The 19,634-nt window shown below is 43.3% G+C and overlaps 1 protein-coding gene across 6 annotated transcripts in view; it reads right to left on the bottom strand.

Annotated features, from left to right (window-relative positions):
* SH3KBP1 (SH3 domain containing kinase binding protein 1) overlaps nt 1–19,634 on the bottom strand; it is a 344,191-nt gene that overhangs the window by 101,107 nt on the left and 223,450 nt on the right. For all 6 annotated transcript variants that reach the window (XM_060136885.1, XM_060136886.1, XM_060136881.1 and 3 more), the window contains one exon: nt 4,503–4,578. In XM_060136885.1, the coding sequence (XP_059992868.1) occupies nt 4,503–4,578 (76 nt within the window). The remainder of the gene's footprint in view (nt 1–4,502; nt 4,579–19,634) is intronic.

Here is a 19,634-nt window from a genome sequence, read left to right as displayed (position 1 = left end):
ACTATGTGTCACCATCACAGGGGACAGCTCCTAAGAAGCAAGTCAAGGGACAAAGTGATCAGAAAGGTGGTACAAGTGTCTGGTGATAATGTGAGGGGAGGTTAAACAGAGAAAGTTTAGCCTTTGCCCCCCAGCCATCATTTATTCAGAAGCCTGACCTGCCTTTGTACACATTCTGTCAAGGACTATTTTTTCCCCAACCCACCTGCTCAACTGGTCCTCTGAATCTCTAAGACTGAACTGTTTGTTCAAGAAGATGCTAAATAATCATTTCTCTGGGCTATTTCTCTATCCCACCGAGGCCACAAATCATCTGTATCAACTGTAGTAAGAAAGAGGGGAACTCCAGATGTGGGGAGCTGGAAATACCTCAGAGCACTTCATTTATGAATATTTAAACAGTTTTCCTCTTGTTATGAAAATTACGGCAATCTGCTCCTCAGCCCACATTTCCGATGAATTTCAGTATCATAAAAGCTTCATTGGGGGAGGGGAGATGATGTTAGTTGTTTAAATAAATCCTGATCAGCTGAGTTTCACTTTCCCTCAGAAGATATCAATCCACATGAACATTTTTTGAATCATCATAACTTACTCGTGACGTGAGCTTGTATTTGAGCGCACTAAGGAGACAGCTATGTGGGAAGGGGCTTCTCTCCTCTGTACCGCTGGGCAAGTTTCGTTACGGGTGTGACTTCCATCCAGAAGGAAGGAGGCTGTGTTGTTCCCAAGCTCCGAGTCATTTCTAAAAGTGGGTCAGCACTCTCTGTCCTTCCACCTGAACTTGGGTGTTGCATCAAAATCCAGAAGCAGCGAAAGGTTCCAAATGGAAGGGGCTTTCTAGTGACCTAGGGTGCCTCGTGGAAATCGTGGGAGAACCATTACCCCAGAATCTGCTCTTTACAATGAAAGCCAGAGAGTGTGTGAGGCGTGAGATTAAACTGCAGCAATTCTTACTCTGGGTCCATGAAAACACATCTGTCAATAAATATCTCTCAAGTCTTCACTGACAGTGATAATTCTTCCCGACCTACCACCCGCTTACACACATATTTATATCCATGGCATCTCTGCCAAATGACATCTCATATTCCTAACTCAGTCGTTCGCATCTTCCTTTTGTCTCTCCCATCGGCTGTTCAATTCTTTGAATGCAGAAAGCTTTCACTCTGAATTGTAAAGCTTTCGGAATTAAATCAGAGTGAAGATGCTGGGAGAAACCTGAGGGCTTCACTCTAGTACAACCCTCTGACTTCACAGACAAGGCAGACCACGAAGAGCACAAGGCCAGAGAAATAAAATTATTTGCCCGAGGTCACACAGCTAGCTAATAAGAGAGCTAGTCCTGGAATCTGTGCTTCCTAACTCTTAGCCAAAACACACCACCCAGCCCTGTAAAACCTCTCTTTATTAACAACTCATCCCCACTCGGTGATGCATCTAGAGATGGACGTAGTTAATAGATACTTGTAGGAGTGAAAAAGGCTTGGGCTAGACTCAGGATCCTCCCACATGCTCAAGGGAGCTGAGCATGATGAACTGTGTTAAAATCCAGGCCCAGGAAGCCCATCTTAGATCCCAGAATTACTTTCAAACTATGCTGTCCAATATGGTGGCCCCCTAGGCACATGTGGCTATTGGGCACTCAAAATGTGGCTAGGCCAAGTTGAGATGTGGCGTATGTGGAAAATACACGCTGGGTTGTGAAGACTCATATGAAAAGAGAATGAAAATATCTCATTTAATAATTTTATATGGGTTACATGTTGAAGGGATAATATTTTCGATATACTGAGTTAAATAAAATATATTTAAATTAAGTTCACCTGTTTCCTTTTTTTTTTTTTAAACCTGTTTCTTTTCTGGCTACCAGAAAGTGTAAAATCTTGTATGTGGTTCACATAGTATTTCTACTGGCCAGCTCTGCTCTAAAACACCTTCCATCCACACCATCTAATCCTGCCGAAAAAGACTTGAGTCTCCTGCCTGCAGACATTACAGAGGGTAAAAAAAATATATCACGGATGTGCGCTTATCCTAAGGTCAGTTCTTGAGGCCAGAGGATTGATTAGTCACCTAAGCACGCCCTGCAGACTGTCCTGTTTTGTGCCACAACCTTACAAGTGACACTCAGGTACCCCCTGCTTAGTCTCCCCCAAAAGCAACTCACCGGTCACCCAAGGTACTATTTACTCTGCAGAGAGAGGAACAATCTATAGGGAATTTCTCTTTCACTTCTCTTGAAACTCTTTTCCATTAAAAAAATTTCTCTGTTTCTCAGATTATTATTTCCGCAAACAAGAGTGAGGTTGGTGAAGGCCACTGGTTGTCACATGTCACGAGGACAGCCTGTCCCAGGGACTCCATTCCAGTTACCTTGGAGGTTTGATGTGTCTTTCCCTTCTCCTGCCCACCCCCCACTCCACCCATCCCAGCAAACTTGCCTAATAACCTGGATCATTTATAAACCTGTCAACAGCCAGAACTACAAAATGAGTAGTTCAATGGAAGGAAGGATAGGCTACTGTCCAACAACAGGAAATGTTATCAGAAATGGTTTAACTGTGAATTCTTGAAAAAAAAATTTCAGGCCGCTTCAAGAATCTTGAAGGTTTTACTGTCTAAAGGTAGGTTTAAGCATGCAAAACCTACAACCCGTGTGAATAACTGCGGGGCCAGTTTGGCTTTGGGAACATCTAGAAGCTCAGAACCCTTCCTGAAGGGTGGGCCCTCGACCAGGAGCACCAAAGCACCTGGGAATTTGTTAGCAAAGCAAAATTTCAGGCCCCACCCCAGACCTGCTGACTCCGAAATTCTGGAGGTGAGGCCCAGCTCCCCAAGTGATTCTGGGACACACTCGAGTTTGAGAACTGCTGGATCAGAGCCTTAGACTAGTGCGCTTCCCCCCGTTAGCCACAGTCTGATTGTACCATTAACAGACTGAAGGCATGCAAACCTCATCCGAACCTTAAACATTAAGACAGAGCTCTAGCGGCTGCATCTATAACATCCATGAACGTATTTATCTAAACCACCATTTTGGGCTTGGCAAGTCCCATAAATTCATTTTTTAATGCCTAAGGCAGTATCCCTTATTTGCTCTCAAAACTACCTGTTTTGCACTGCAAAAGGAGTTCCTGGTATATTTTTCTGCAACAAAAAGAATAAATCTATGCTTGCTCTTATATTAGTCATAATTACATATGTACAATATATCTTCTCTCAACCTTTGGCTTTCCAAACTAGATTAGTAGTCTGTCCACATTATCCTCACAAGGAAATCTGAAGCTGGAAAAAAAAAGGTTAAAATCCCTAGAAGGAACTGAAGCACTTATTTATGACTAGAGCATGTTCAGAACGTTCCAATTATTGGAAGAATGACTAAAGGAATTGGAGAGTTGCCAGATTTAGCAAATACAAACACAGGATGCCCCGTTACATCTGAATTTCAGATAAACAGCCAATATTGTATGGGACATACTAAAAACAAAAAAAAAATTATTCATTGTTTATCTGAAATTCAAATGTAAGTGGGCATTCTGTATTATCTGGCTACTCTCGAATGGGGAATACTGACCTGTGGGAAGCTTTGGGGGAGACAACTGTCCTCAAATACTTAAAGGACTATTAGGAGAACAATGGGCTAATATCAATATAGACCCAGAGACTAGAACCCATGGGTAAAAATTACAGGAAGAGCATATCCGGCTCAACAGAAGAAAGACATTTGTAACTATAGGAATTCAAGTAGAGATGTGCTGAGGAGAGTAGCAGGAAAGTCATCATTTGGGAGTGTCTGTTGAGTGGTTAGGCTAAAAGATAAAGCCTCTTTGATTTGAAGGCCTATGAATCCCTAAACTGCTTGAGTTGCCATCGTCTAGAATCTTCCTGCCTCGTGAACTACGCAAACTGCTCTGGGTATACACAGATAAGCCCTGGCTCTGCAACGTGGGTGAGAAACAAATGGCAAGAAAGCATCCTGGACCTCCTTGGTGGTGCAGTGGTTAAGAACCCACCTGCCAATGTAGGAGACACGGGTTCGAGCCCTGGACTGGGAAAATCCCACATGCCATGGAGCAACGAAGCCCATGCGCCACAACTACTGAGCCTGCGCTCTAGAGCCCGTGAGCCACAACTACTGAAGCCTGTGCACATAGAGCCCGTGCTCCACAACAAGAGAAGCCACTGCAATGAGAAGCCCGCGCACCGCAATGAAGAGTAGCCCCCGCTCGCTGCAACTAAAGAAAGCCCACGCGCAGCAACGCAGCCACAAATAAATAAATAAACAAATAAATTTATTTTTTAAAAAAAGCATCTTGTTCCATCGAGGAACTTGTGCCCATCCTACTGGTAGAGCCTAATGAAACACATTTGTGTGCACTTTTTCCCCATGTGCTTTAAAAAAGCCATTAAGATTATGTAAGGATTTTTCAAAAGCGTTTCAATGATTATAAAATCCTTCACTGCTTTCAAACATAAAACAGATACACAAGGAAACTCACCCTTTGTCCTGCTGTCCATTTCTGTTTTTGACGAGTCTGGAGTTGCTGCAGTCGGAGGTAACTTCTTGCCAATAGTCTGAGGGGAAAAAAGATGATCTTTACTCATCAATATGATTCTCTCCATCAAGCAAAGGAATAAAAAAGATCAAGATCACGATGACGAAATGCTCACAACTGGTCCTAAAAGCCTCATACTTAAGTTTTGGTATTGCTCTCTGTATTGGCTGCCATTCTTCCATTAGGCCTGGACCTCAGTGACAGATAGGTGGGAAAACCAACTTAAAAAGGCTTTATCCTTGTAGGCACTCCATGTCTCTTATTCCCATTCTTCCTTGGTTCTTTTTTTTTTTTTTTTTGCAGTACGTGGGCCTCTCACCGTAGTGGCCTCTCCCGTCGCGGAGCACAGGCTCTGGACGCGCAGGCTCGGCGGCCATGGCTTACGGGCCCAGCAGCTCCGTGGCATGTGGGATCTTCCCGGACCGCGGCAAGAACCCATGTCCCCTGCATCGGCAGGCGGACTCTCAACCACTGCGCCACCAGGGAAGCCCTCTTCCTTGGTTCTTATTAGAAGGTTGATTACTTTCAGCAGAGAAAACAGGGACATTTCCCCTCAGTTTATGAGAAGCTGACTCAATCTATGGCCCAGAGGAGGTGTTCAAAGTGTCTGCAGCTTGGAAGGAAGGGCAGGAAGAGGGAAGGCACAAAAAGACAGAAAGAAGGAAGGAATGGAAGGATAGAAGGCCACGACAGACAGATGATGGGCAGGTTGAAGGACAGGCGGAAGTCAGAGTGTCCAGGGCAACTGTGCCTAGTCATGTTTCCTTCTAGCCATCTAAAAGCCAACTAGCTCCAAAGGTGGAACAAGCAGGGCCAGCAGCTCCCTTCCTTCCCACCAGCCTTTCAACCCTCCAGGGCTTTGAAAAAGGCCAATGCTGCAGACCCGAGGCAGCTATTTAGTAGTTAAAAACAAAAAAAGAGTCTGTTTTGAGTTCATTTTCTTCCTTTCATTCAGAACTAATTCTATTATCATCCATTATTTATGAACCATCCACAGAAAAGACTGGATATTGTCTCTAACTAAAGATATTCCCCCAAACACAGGCAACTCAGCGGCTCAAAGCAACAAAAATGAAAAACGAGACGAGCAGCAAAATGATGGTTCCAAAGGTGAGGTCTGTCCCCCCTCCTGTCCTTGGACATCACGTTTGTGTGATGGTGATTAACGTCCGAGGAAAACGTCGACTGATACCAGGGAAACAGCTCTCAGAACCAAGCAGCTGCGTGAATCTCCCCAACAATGAGGAGTTTCCCCAGTGAGAATTTCGGCCACTGGGAAAACCAAACATATCTCCTCCTTGAACACATGAAGGGGAATGAACTGCATAATTGACATACTGGTACGGTGGAATTTTTCTTCAAATACGACTGATTCACCACAGTTTTTAATTTGAAGAAGTTCTTCATGCTTCAAATGTTGAAACTAACATTAAATATGAATAAATCACAGAAAGAGTGTAAGATAAATCTAATCCTCAGCCCTTAGTGAATTTTTAAAAACATTTGTGACAGAAAGCCTTTACATTTTCCACGGTGACATTTTTATTTAGTGCTGCAGGGCTTTCTATATTGGATAAAAAATGAAACCCAAGATACTATGCCGTTCCTCAACCGCCACTAAATACTCAAGCTAATAACACTGTGATTCCGAGGAAACATCAAGGAGGAAAAAAGCTTGTTGTTATTTGGCCATAAGGTCACATTTGATGAAAAACTGTTCTTAGAATCATCTTGAAAAATCAGGAATTGACAGTAAAAACAGATGCACTCAGTGTCATTCGCATTCCTGCTCACACTTCCAACAGCATCTCCATCACTCTCTTTGTTTTCCCCTTTTGTGGACCAGAATAAACCATCGCTGCTGTTAACACATTAGGAAGAAGAAAACAAAAATGATTCATCCTTTAGTTATTGCTGACAGTAGAGAGAGGAAAATACAGCGGTAAGAACTATGTCCAATCCTGACTTTGCTTCCATTCCTGAAAAAGAAATCAGACATCCGATGGTTTGGGCCTTAAGCCAGATGCCTTCCTTTAGAGGAACTTTCACAGGTTGTATATTGTTACGACACCCCCTTACTTGGTAACAAAAGGAAGTGTTGCCCTCCATCTCTGATGTCCTGGTTTACCAGTGCGTCCAAGCTAACAGACATCAAGAAAGGCCACCAACTAAATATACTTACTTCTGAGCAGAAAGACATAAGAAAGCAAAGCTTACTCTATTATTTTTTTTCTTGCTATTTGAGAAAACACAGCGCACTGGTCTCTGCGTGGATCCCAGCATCGGGGGGTGGGGGTGAAGCTGATATTGCACTCTTCTTCTGGGGATGCTAGACCTTAACTCCTTCCTTCTTCCTCATGGGCCTTGAGGAAGGTCTAGAGTAAGGCCAGTTCCTCCCTTCTCAGCCTGGTCTTCCAGGTGTCCCAGAGATGAGAGCTGTTCAGGTGTCTCTCTCTTCTCTAGGACCCAGACCTAGAGAAGTATGGTTCCCAGACCTGGAGAAGTATGGTTCCCAGACCTGCGGCACTAGCCTCACCTGGGAACTTTGTTAGGAAGTCAAATTCCCAGGCCCCGCCCCAGCCTTTCTCAATCGGAAAGTCTGGGGATGGTGCCCAGCAGCTTCTGTCTGAACACACCTTCCAGGGGATTCTGGTGTACGTTCAAGTTTGAGAACCACCAACCTAGATGTAGGAGGGATTCCATTAGCATTAACCAAATCCCTTTTCTGGGATTAACAACTCGGGCGCCTATTCTCATACCTGGACAAATTATAAAACATCTTTTTCACTCTCCTTCCTCTCTTCTCTACCTCCTTCCACTAAATGCCTTCCCCCTTCTCTATTCTCACTGGCATAAGAACTTGTCATTGCTACTGAATGGGTCGGTTCAGAGAGGCAATGAAGTTTAGTAGAGCAGACAATGTGACAATATCACTGAGGGAGGAGGGGGGCAGAGGTGGCCATGAGACCCTTCACCAAAGGAGTACTGAAAGGATGAATGCATGGATGGATGGATGGATGGACAGATGGATGAATGGATGGTAAGACCACTTTGAACCAAAAGTGGAAGACTGTATCTAGCCTCTCTGGGCTCAGACTACCATGAAGGCCAAGTGGGCAGATCCCCATGACGGGGTCGACCTTCAGGGACAGCCAAGCCCTGCGGCTCCTCTGTGGCGCTCCCCTTTACTGGCATTTGGGGCGGGACATTTCTTCACTGGAGAAGACTCTCACACACTAAAGGACAGTTAGCAACACTTTCTCCTGCTCACTAACAGCCTGTAGTGCTCCTTGCTCACTGCATCCACCCCAAACACCCCACCCCTTTCCAAACACCCCATTTGAGAAGCTCTATCCCTTGCCCTTCCTCTAAATATAAGAACAAAGACAAAGGTAGTGAATTACTGCGTTCTCACCAGGCTTCCAGCTTCCTGTACCTCTGAAAACATGTTTGATCCATTGGGCTAAATGTGAACAGAAACCCCAGCTTTTAAAGGGCATTCATCATGAGAGCAATGCCAAGTTCCAGTACACACACAGGTCCCACATAGCTGAAGGTCAGCCACAGTGCAGGCCTGCGTGGACGGACAAATTGGGGAATCACATCCATGCATCTCTCATCCACCTTGCAGGCAGTAAAGAAGGATGCTAGGCTTGCAGAGGCTATGGAAGAGCATTCGGGATCTCCACTTGTGGCTTCCTTGGCAGAGCTCAGAGTTCCTGCCTTCCTGGGTGTCACAAAGAAGGTGTTATCCAGGACAAGCACGAGCCACACACTTAGGGGCTGTGTTGATCCTGCTCAGGACACAGCTCTTTCAGCTCCTAAGAGATCTGCCAACAGGCCCATTTTACCACATGCCTTCGATGGAGGGACGCTTGGGCTCTGCTCCATAGCTCAGCCCAACATGTCCTCTTCCACTCCATGCTGTGGCTAAAGACTTCCTAGGACCCACATCCGCGATACTCTGCTCTGATTGCCCCCGACTCAGAGGCTGCTGCTTGATCTGGGAGTGCATGTACATATGGACCTGAAATGTATGAAATGTATGTATGAAATCTATGGAGCTGAAAGCTCTACAGACTATTACTATCAACCCACTTCAACACACAGTAATCACCAAGTTGGTGTCAATTTTTGTCTCTCCTGTCACACCCTAATCTCCATTTAAAACCTGATTTTTAAAAATTAATAATTCAAAAAGTTCTTCCCTTTGAATATGTAATACCAGAAGTCCCTCTGCTGTTAGCTCTCTTGACAAAAGTACTAAGTAAAGTTTTGGGGGGTTTTGTGTACAGTAGGGGCATCATATATACTCCTAGCTCTGTAAGATCTGATAACACAGCCTCAGGACAGATAACACACATATGATTTCAGTTAGTAGAGCTAGTAATTTCTTTTCTTTTCTGTGCCAAAATGAAGAAACTAATGCTTGTAGGAAAGACAATCACTGGATTGGACTCCAGTGGAATCCAGTTCCCTAATGACTAATATATCTGTTTCTCTTCGCAACTGCTGGAGTGTGAGACCAGGATCCTGCTCAAACCAAGTGCAAAATCACTCCTCTGACTTTATTCTAATTCAGATGCAAGCTCCTTTGAGTGTAAAAAAGTTTCCAGTCATAGGACAATGCTAAGGAGAACAAAGTTTACGTCCTATCTCTGAAAGTCTCTTCTCCAATAATACTACAGAAAACTCTGAAATCACAAAGGCAACCAGGTTCGCTGCGTAGGGGGAGCAGTGAGAGAGCTCCTTGCATCCTAGCAGTTGGTGAAGCCCCCCTGTTGGTAGACCAGGCTTTCTGATGCCTATTCTAGAAGAGGGTGATCTTCTGAGAAGCTATACGGAAACATCACTCGAGTGCTTACACAAAGCCAAACACAAGACATGACTTTTCAAAAAGCTGGTAAAATACAAGATAAAGGACGGCTCTTTGAAGGCACGAGGCACGACTTTGACTACATTTGGTATCTGACAGTACCTTCCTTTTCTGTTCAGTACAGCTTTGTTAAATACCCGTTCGATGTGAGACAGCGAAGCAGATGGAAAGGCAAGAGGACGCTGAACATCACTGCACACACTGAAACAGCAATTTGCTGGGTTCTCCAGAGTGGTGTTTTTTTTTTTTTTTGCGGTACGCGGGCCTCTCACTGTTGCGGCCTCTCCCGTTGCGGAGCACAGGCTCCGGACGCGCAGGCTCAGCGGCCATGGCTCACGGGCCCAGCCGCTCCGCGGCATGTGGGATCCTCCCAGACCGGGGTATGAACCCGTGTCCCCTGCATCGGCAGGCGGACTCTCAACCACTGCGCCACCAGGGAAGCCCCAGAGTGGTGTTTTGAGGGGTGCCCAGCCATTCAGCATGGTTATCCCAAATCCCAGTCAATATACAGGAAACAGAGAGATACAGGCTACGGGAGAGAGCGATGAGAAGAGAAACAAAACAGTAACTGTATATGACCATATCCACAACCTTTCAGCTTTCCTTTTCCACCACAAATCAGAGAGCTATACAAACTGCTATTAAAACTCACTGTCAACTTTTTATATTTATCCTTACATGCTCCTTTCATGAACATCTATGACTGATGGTATTAGGAGAAGTCTGCTTGGTGCTCAGCAGGGAGCGGTACGAGCAGGGCAGAAGCCCCTTATGTAGCCAGCTCCTGTCTGAGCCAGAAGAGAACTAGTACAAAAGAGTGTCCATACAATGGAGTGCCTGCGCACTTCTAATGGAAGGCTTTTCTACTCGCTGGGAAATTTACATTAGCAATTGTCAATTCACCCGCCTTTGGTTGGCCCAGCCTAAACGACTTGCTATCGACAGAAGATATGTCAGAGTAAAATACAACTCCAAATTCTAAAAATCAAATGCATGGTCCAGTGAAAGAAAAAATATATTTGGAGCTCCATTCTACGGACAGAGGTATTACCTCTGCAATACCTCACATACCACGGTGGTAATTCTGACGTCTCCAAAGGGGCAGGCTTCATATAAGTAAGTCTCCTCTAAACTTGGCTATAAGAAAAGCTAAAATGTAAAAAGCTGTCTTCTGATTATTAAGTTGGGCTTAAGACTTACAGTTATTCATATAATGTTTATTTCCCTGGTTGTCTTGAAATGTTAGTGATAATTCAAGTTACATTAAACCTCCTTGCCCAACCAGAGTTAAAGACCTTGTCAGATTCACAGCTGCTTTAGACGTATTTGTTAGCTGTATTCCACTTAGAAGTTTAACGGCTTTTCTCCTCCTTTCTCTTCAGAAACAGTGCACTCCTTGAGGGAGGGACCTAGATGTTAATTATTCTCTTATCTCCACAAAGTGAAGGGTTAGGAAGTGTTTGTTGAGTGGAGCCAGGAATTTGGGGGCACCATCCCCTCACCCTTTGCCCTACCATGAGCATCCTACCACATCACAACATGTAAATGAAGGGAGCTGTCCTCCTTGACAAACCAGACTCCTCTTGGAGCCCCACTGTTTGTCACTGTCATGTATCAGCTCTTCCAGGCTGATCTCTGGTGACAGCACATTGTCCAGGATGTCTTCCTAGACCTCTATGGCCCCTGCCTTACTCCCCTGTTCTCATGCACATGACCCCGACCTCCGATTAATTATTGGTTGCCATAAAGAAGAATCCAATCTCAGCCATGTTTCTGGTGGACTTTTGTCTGCCTATGATGTCCAAATACTCTTCGTAGCCTGCTCCCTCACATTTTCTCAGGTTCCTATTATGATCAAAGGGCCCTCACTTGGAGGGTATATTATCATCCAGGTATGTGTGTACACACACACACACACACACACACACACACTCCCAAGATGTTCCACCAACCAACCAACTAAATACCAAAACACCTAATGCCACAATCTGGTAAATTTGGGAAACACAGGATGCTTGGTCTAATCCTTGCATAATAGCATATTAAAGGCTCTGAGAAGTCCTGCAGTTACAGATTAATTTTATCCTTAACATTTTCTCATTGTTTTCTAAACTTATCCGCACACAGAAGTCCTACTTCTTATGATAGCTATGGACACATCACGAGAACGAGCAGTCCTCAGAAGAGGTGGGTGAAGGTCACCACTTCTGCTTCCTAAATTCTCTTGGCTCGTCCTCTCTGGCTCCTAGGCTCACAACGTGGAACCCACCCTTGACTACTCTCTTACTGCACCTTCCCATATCAAACCCACCACCCAGTCCCTGCTTTCAGTTTCATCCCCTCCTCTTTGACCCCAGCCTGTGGGCTTTGTAACTAACACAGGAACTATTTCCACAGTTTTCTAGACGAGGATCCTATTCTCCAATTCAAGCCACTTCATTAGCTCTCCTGTAGACGCAACTTTTAATCACCCTCCACCACCACCCCTTACCATATCTATTTCAAAACACTCAGAATATATACTGCTTCTCAATGGCTATTCATGTAATTCCCAAAGCCCTGAAGACATTCGAGGGTTTACTTCTGATAGCTGCAACTTGGCAGCTCTCTCAATGGCTGGCATCTTTCTCTTGTGCTCTTAAGATGAGTAGCCAACTTTGACTATAAGACACCTATTTCCATCTTAGATGCTTCCATTAGATCTTCTAGGGTTTACTCTTTCTATCTGTCCAATAGATACTTCAGTATCTATCATTTTACTGAACATGTATATATGAAGTCTGTTTTATATTTGTATATTAAACACACATGCACACTCTCTCTCTCTGACACATGTGCCTCAGTAGAAAGATGTACCTAAGAATTTGAGCCAATTTCTAGAACTTACCATGCACTTTAACTTCTGCCAGGATCTGATCATTTGGTTTATTTGTTTGCTTTTTGAATACCTCAGGAGACCATGTCCTAGAAAGCTGGAAAGAACCATCCAACACATGCACTCACAGGAGGAATAGGATTTTCTCTGTCAAAGCAAAATAACTTTTTGAAGGTGTAGTAGGGGCTTCCGCTTGTGCTGGGGAAATGCAGTGCTGAAGGAGGAGTCAAAACCTACTTAAGTGCTCAATGAGGTGGAGGATGTACATTCAGACCACATTAAAATCATAGGAGGCAGCTCTCCAAACATCTGACAGTATATGAAAATGCTGTTTCTATTTTCCCCCACTGTTCCCAAGAGAGGAGCCTGCATGCTATTTTGTTGTCGGATCATCTTATTCACAGAGGATAAACAAGCCAGAGTAAATTTCCATTTCATATAGTACTTCGGCAAAACACAGTTCGCCAGTACGCTTTCAAAAGGCTATTTTCTGCTATTACGACAGATAAAAGGAAATCTCAAGCCTTTCTTCTACCAGAGGATTAGTTTTATCTTTTGATTAATAATGCTTTCCTTTTAGATGCATTTGGAGAATTTAAGAAGAGCATGGGTAAGGAAGAGAGAAGGATGGTATGGGAGCAGGGAATATCACGGGGCCAGTTTGAGTTCTGTTCATCCAGTGCTTTAACATGAAACTGGCTGTACATACACGGACCAAGTCCTAATTTTCTAATAAAGTAGTGGTATGAATTCAATTAACATACAAAGATCCTTTCCAGCTCTACAATATTTTGAGTTACTCAGTCCCAACACAGTCCAGGCTATCCCCCTTACCTGGGATGGTACCTTCTCCTGCAGTATATTTGAATCCTGTCTCACCTTTAAGGGGCAACTAAAGTCCAGCTAGCTAAATGTTTTCTACTGACATGCAGCCCACATTTGATCATGACATTTTTCTGTGTATGAGATACTTGAGGGCAAAACCACGTTTATTCAGTTTTCCTTTCTGCATTTAAAGTGAAGGCTTGCCTCAACCACTCTTCCTCCGTCCCTCCCTCCCTTCCTTCTTCCCTTCCTTCCTTCCTTCCTCCCTTCCTTCCTTTCTTTCACTCACTCACTCACTCATTCATTTATTCAGCATTCTTTTCTAGAACTACCATGAGCCATGATCTATGCTGGAAGCTGCATATACAAAGATGAGATGGGCCGAGTCCTGGATCTCAAATAAGTTCAAAATTTAGCTGTGGAGACAGATTAATTAACAAAGCATCACAGTCCAAGGGATAAACACTACAATAAAAGTGTGCATAGAAAAGAGAAAAGGAGCCATTAACAAGTCTACATGGGGAAATAAGCCTCACAGCAATGATGCAGCTTGAGTTAACTTCTGAAGAATTAGTAGGAATTTGCCAGGTAGAAAATGGTAGAGAGAGTATTCGAGCTAAAGAAAAGCAGGAGTGAAGGTGAGAATGTAAGCAGGGAATGGGGGCTTCGCAGCACAGAACGGGGACAATGGAAGGGGGGATCCTGTAGGTGGGGTGAAAGGAGGAAGAGCTGCTCGGGCCAGGAGGCCAGCAAGGTAAATGGAAGCCAATGTTACCGTTCGTGCTTTATCTTAAAGGCAACTGGTAGTTAGCAGAGGTGTGGCATGATCACATGTGACTTTAAGACCAGTGATCCGGTGGCCTTGGGAGGAATGAAGAAGAAAGGAAAGGGCATGTGAAAGTCAAGGAGATAATTAATTAGGAGGTTGATGCAATGATCCAACTGAGGCAGTGAAACTAAGGATGCGGAAGAGAGGCTGGAGAAACACGCAGACTGCCAACCTGTCCATATTCCACAATCACGACAGGGATAAATCAGTGACTGTGAACTGGTGTGAATATAGATGGAAAAATACCCAAACTCTGTTATGTTCTTGAGTCAACATATATGTATTCTACAGAGGTATTGAGTGCCAATGGTGTACAAAGAACATTAAGTTCAGACCCTGACCAGAGACGCAAAAGAGCTCAACAGGCTCAGGGAAGCATCATGGAAAATCTATCCTAATGACAAGAATCACAGTGGATGTGTTTCTCAGGTCGCTGATGCTGGTGTGGTGACATTAGTGACAAAATAGTAGGCCTGTGATAGTGTTGAACAGTTACCTTACTGTTAAAACACTAATCAATCTACCATTTGAAAACAAAAACATTTTTTTAAAACAGAGGCACATAAGAAGCTCTGGACATGTACGAAAAAGCATCTTTCTAATCTGACAAATTTCAAGTAAACAGTTTAGTCAAATATGTCTCCAAAAATGTCTTAAGCTAGAGACAAAAATGGGAAATTTCTTTTCCCCAAAAGAAATTTCCAGAGAAGCTTTTCTCTCCTTCAGAGTAAGGAAAGGAAATGAAACAGTGTCAAACTGTTTGAAAAGAGGTGATACTTGGAGCAATGCTTTGTTGCTTGGTTTTCAAGTAAAATTGCTACTTAAAAGGCTAGGGCATACAATGGACTATTATCCAGCCTTAAAAAAGAAGGAAATTCGGACACATGGTATATAGCATGGATGAACCCTGAGGACATTACACTAAGTGAAATAAGTCAGTCACAAAAGGGCAATACTATATGATTCCTCCCATATGAGACACCCAGAGTAGTAGAAATCACAGAGACACAAAGGAGAATAGTGACTGTCAGGGGCTGGGGCAGGAGGAATGGGAAGTTGTTGGGTACAGAGTTCCCGTTTTACAAGATGAGAGGAGTTCTAGAGACAGATGGTGGTGATGGTTGCGTAACAACGTGAGCGTATTTAATGTCACTGAATTGTACACTGAACAATGGTTAAAATGGTAAATTTTATGTTATGTATATCTTACCACAATTTTTAAAAAGGCTTAGGGTATACTCCTCTTTCCCTACAAGCCTCTCTTTATGTAGGAATATTGACTAAAATGGCAAAAAATTGCTCACGAGGCTCTGATATCCTGCTATTTAATATTCAACACAAAATAATCAGGGGGTGCAGACAGCATGTAATGAGGTGAGTTAGAGAACAAACCCATCTTTGTCCAGAAACTCACCCCAGTCTTACTGGGAAACACTCCTTACACTTCTAGGAAAGATAACCTACTGATCCCATAAAGACAATCTCTAAATCTGGCTGATGCTAAAGAGCTCTGGCTTTAATCCTGTATGACTCATTCTTTACTTTCATCAACTGTTCAACAGACTCCCAAAGAATAACACTTATTCCTTTTTTGAATCATCCGGACTCCCCAGCTTTATAGAAGAATGGAAGAGAAAACAGCATCAAAGGTTAAAGACTCAATGATATTATCTTTATATTTTATTTTTATTAGAAAGGACAAGTTTACATCAAGCACTTCTGCAAAACAGGGACTTCCAAAGTACACTCAGAGGTCAGGTACACATTACTTACATCTTCTAGACCTCCAGAGGAATACTTAGAAAGATGACCCCAAGGTGCTCCAACAATGGAGATTCTCAAAAAGGGATCAAATTGAACTCAGGGTACTTCAATGACTAGTTACTAAGACATTTAACAATGAGGGGTGAACCCAAATTGTGTGCCTTCCATAAAAATATCCTAGATGCCAACTGCTGGAATTCTCTCTCACCGCCCCCCCCCCCCCCCGCTCCGAACTTGCTTTGAATCTCGAGAACAGCACTCACCACCCTCTGCCTTGTGATTATGGCTACTTACGTATGTGTCTGTTTCACTGACGGGGACTTTAAACGGCTGCAGGAGGGCAAGGGCAGTGTCTTGGTAATCTCTGTATTCTTTGATGTGCCTTGCACACTAGAGGTACTAAATATTCATAATTTACTGCAGTCAACAATAAGTTCAACATTCAACCAAAACATTTACATTTATGGGGAACGTACTGTGTGCAATGCATTTTCTAGGCACGAGTGATATAACAATGGAACAAATCAACCTGATTCCTCTTTCACGACAGCATCTGGTGGTAAGAGGGAATTAGTATTGAGTAGGAATTCCCCTCTAAGATCAGACTTAGCAGCTATGTGATCCTGGGCAAGTTACTTAACCTCTCTAGACCTCAGTTTCCTTGCCTGAAATGGAGATAATAGGTACCTCATAGATTTTGCTTGGAAGATTAAATGGAAAAAATGTATATGAAGTGCTTAACCATTACTACTGTTATTGAATTTTACCGAATAAAAACAATCATCATAATGCCTCTTTATGAATCTAGTTACAAAGAATGACTGTTTCAATTACAACATCTTTTAAAAACAGCAGGTTAACTGTCACTCCTTTGCTTGGGGACTGGAGAGCATGAAGCAACTTTTACAAGACAGTCGCACAGCAGAGACGGGCTCAGAGGAAAGTGATAATTCTGAAAAAAGATCAAGGAAGAAAAGCAAGAGCCATCGCCATATAGTCGCTGCTCAGGAGGCAAGGCAGACAAAACAAAGTAAAGAGGAGAAACGACAAGGCCCAGAGCCGACAACCCACAGAGCTTTCAGGTCAATAAAGCTTCGGTTAAGGTGGCGCCCAACAGCGAGTGGCCGGAAGACCGTTCCAGAAGCCCCTCAAGTAGGAGCCCATGCCGACTGCTTCTGGCCGCGTCCAAACTGTTATCTACTGTTAACGATGGAAAAACAACAAGGCGTGTGTCTGGGGAAAACGGCCCGTTGTCAGAGAACAGAAAGCCTTTTACTGAGCATTTTGATACTCAGGAGCAAACGCACCACCACAGAAAATCACCCCACGCCATCTCTTACAAAGCTCGGCATCCATTCAACAATGGATGAAAAACTCCTAAATTGCTCGGCCAGATACTCCTCCCAGGCGGTTCAGGAATCGGGGCCAAATGAGACCATAAACTCACGTGATACAGATTTCTAAAGCCACTAGCGGAAATTACTGACAGACACTTAGACGTGAAAAGCTGGATTCACAGGCCTCTACCTGGAACGGGCCAAGACTTCCTGCCAAACGCTGCTCTTAAAGGCTTCTTTCAACACCAGCAAGGAAGGGACAACTGGAATTCTGTTCGGATCCTATAGGTAGTACATTAACTTCAACAAACCTTGACGAATGCTTACTGCTACACAGCCCACAAAGCGAAACGGTTTTCCCACGTTATTTTTACCTTTACGTTTTCAAGAAAGTGCCGTGTTCTCGGCTATAATATTGGAGATTTAAACGTAGTGTTGACAGGAGTCAATGCAACCACCAGATTCCAGATCTCCCAGATCCTCTAGGTATCTAGAGCCTCAAAACGGAACATTCCACAGCCTTCTAAAGAAATGCCTACTGAAAGTTTGTAATGACATGGGAAATTATATATAATGCTGAGTGGAAAAAAATACACAATTATGTGTGCGAAAAAAAATTATGCATGTGGTATGATCTCAACCGGTTAAAAATGTATGGCAAAAGGAGTGAAAGTAAATATGAAACAATGTCAACAGTGTAGGCCCCGGGGTGATTCAATTATAGTGCTTTTTACTTTCTTTTATATTTTTCAACTTTCCAGTGTTTCTACAAACCAGTGATTACTTTTACAATCAAAGTTTTAAGAAAATAGCACACACTAACATAGGTGGAAAGGATGGCCCACCTCTTCACATTATTAATGCCTTTCTTCAGGTCTGACTTGATTTGCAACACCTCCTAACTAGAAATCACATGCAGCTTCCATTAGCGTGTCATTATATTTCCTTTTCCAAGTCATTAGTAAGGATGTTAAGAACATCAGATGTAAAATGAGTCATGATGGTAACTCACAAGATACCACCCATATATATAGAGCATCCCCGGTCATTTATCATCACACTTCACTTACAGTTATTCATCAGTTCACATCCTCAGTGATTAAGTGGATGATATAAAGTCATTTTCAATTAATGTTGTTCCAAAGAAAGTACTGAGTCATTTTATCAAATGTTTTCAAAGTCAAAAATATATATTTCCTGCTCTTCTAATTAAACCCATGAATTCCTATTCACACATGTGAAGGGGACTGAAAAAAGAGTTGAATTTACTTTGTAACTGTTTTTATGTGAGCCCTCATTTCCCAGTATTTGAAGAAGTACTGGTTTAAGAGGTGTGACCTATCTGTGCAGGGTCCACAGCTTAACTGTTCTCAGTTTTCTACCAGTTCTCTAGTTCTTCACAAGCAAAAACTCGTTTAAACACAAACCAAAGGAATTTATTACAGTTTCTCAAATGTGAGAAAAACCAAGTGTGATGAGAACCAGGCCCCCCAAATTGTGAGCCCACTTAATGTGAACATACTTTCAAAAATCAAGCCTGACATTTTTTTTTCTCATCCCCTTTGTGATGTGGGTTTTTTTTTAACATCTTATTGGAGTATAATTGCTTTACAATGGTGTGTTAGTTTCTGCTTTATAACAAAGTGAATCAGTTATACATATACATATGTTCCCGTATCTCTTCCCTCTTACGTCTCCTTTTTTTTAAATGGGATTCAAAGGCTTCCCTGGTGGCACAGTGGTTAAGGATCCGCCTGCCAATGTAGGGGACATGGGTTTGAGCCCAGGTCCGGGAATATCCCACATGCCACAGAGCAACTAAGCCTGCTCTCCACAACTACTGAGCCTGCGCTCTAGAGCCCACTCACCACAACTACTGAGCCCGTGTGTCACAACTACTGAAGCCCACGCACCTAGAGCCCGTGTTCTGCAACAAGAGAAGCCACCGCAGTGAGAAGCCTGTGCACCGCAACGAGGAGTGGCCCTCGCTCACCGCAACTAAGAGAAAGCCCGCAACAGCAACAAAAACCCAACACAGACATACATACATACATAAATGAATAAATAAATAAAATTTAAAAAAAATTTTTTAATGGGATTCAAGTTTGGGGTGTGGACAGATTGAATAAGTGCACTTTTAAGAGGAACCTTTTTGTAGAATAACTTCTGGTCCGTTGGAGCAAAAATTCAGTTCAGTCTGTGCTTGGCTGCCAGTTATATTCATTCATTCATTTATTCTAACTTTAGTTGCATAGCAAGTGTCTGGAGGAAAAAGAGTTCTCTTAAGGCTATAAATTCTCTTTACGATGCCTGATGAGTTTTAGGCAAAGCACATCTTCACCGTATGAACAAATGGTATGTCTTTCACTACTCACTTGGCATGATCTCTCTTTCCTGTACTGAAATATTCCCCCATTCTCTTTGTCTTTCTCTATAACATATACAAAGACTCCAAACCACACAAAATAGAGGGGAAGAAAACCCTCATTTAAAAAACAAAACACGGGCTTCCCTGGTGGTGCAGTGGTTGAGAGTCCGCCTGCCGATGCAGCGGACGTGGGTTCGTGCC

This window comes from Lagenorhynchus albirostris, chromosome X, assembly GCF_949774975.1.
Source record: "Lagenorhynchus albirostris chromosome X, mLagAlb1.1, whole genome shotgun sequence".
NCBI lineage: Eukaryota > Metazoa > Chordata > Mammalia > Artiodactyla > Delphinidae > Lagenorhynchus > Lagenorhynchus albirostris.
This window is presented reverse-complemented; position numbering and strand designations above follow the sequence as displayed.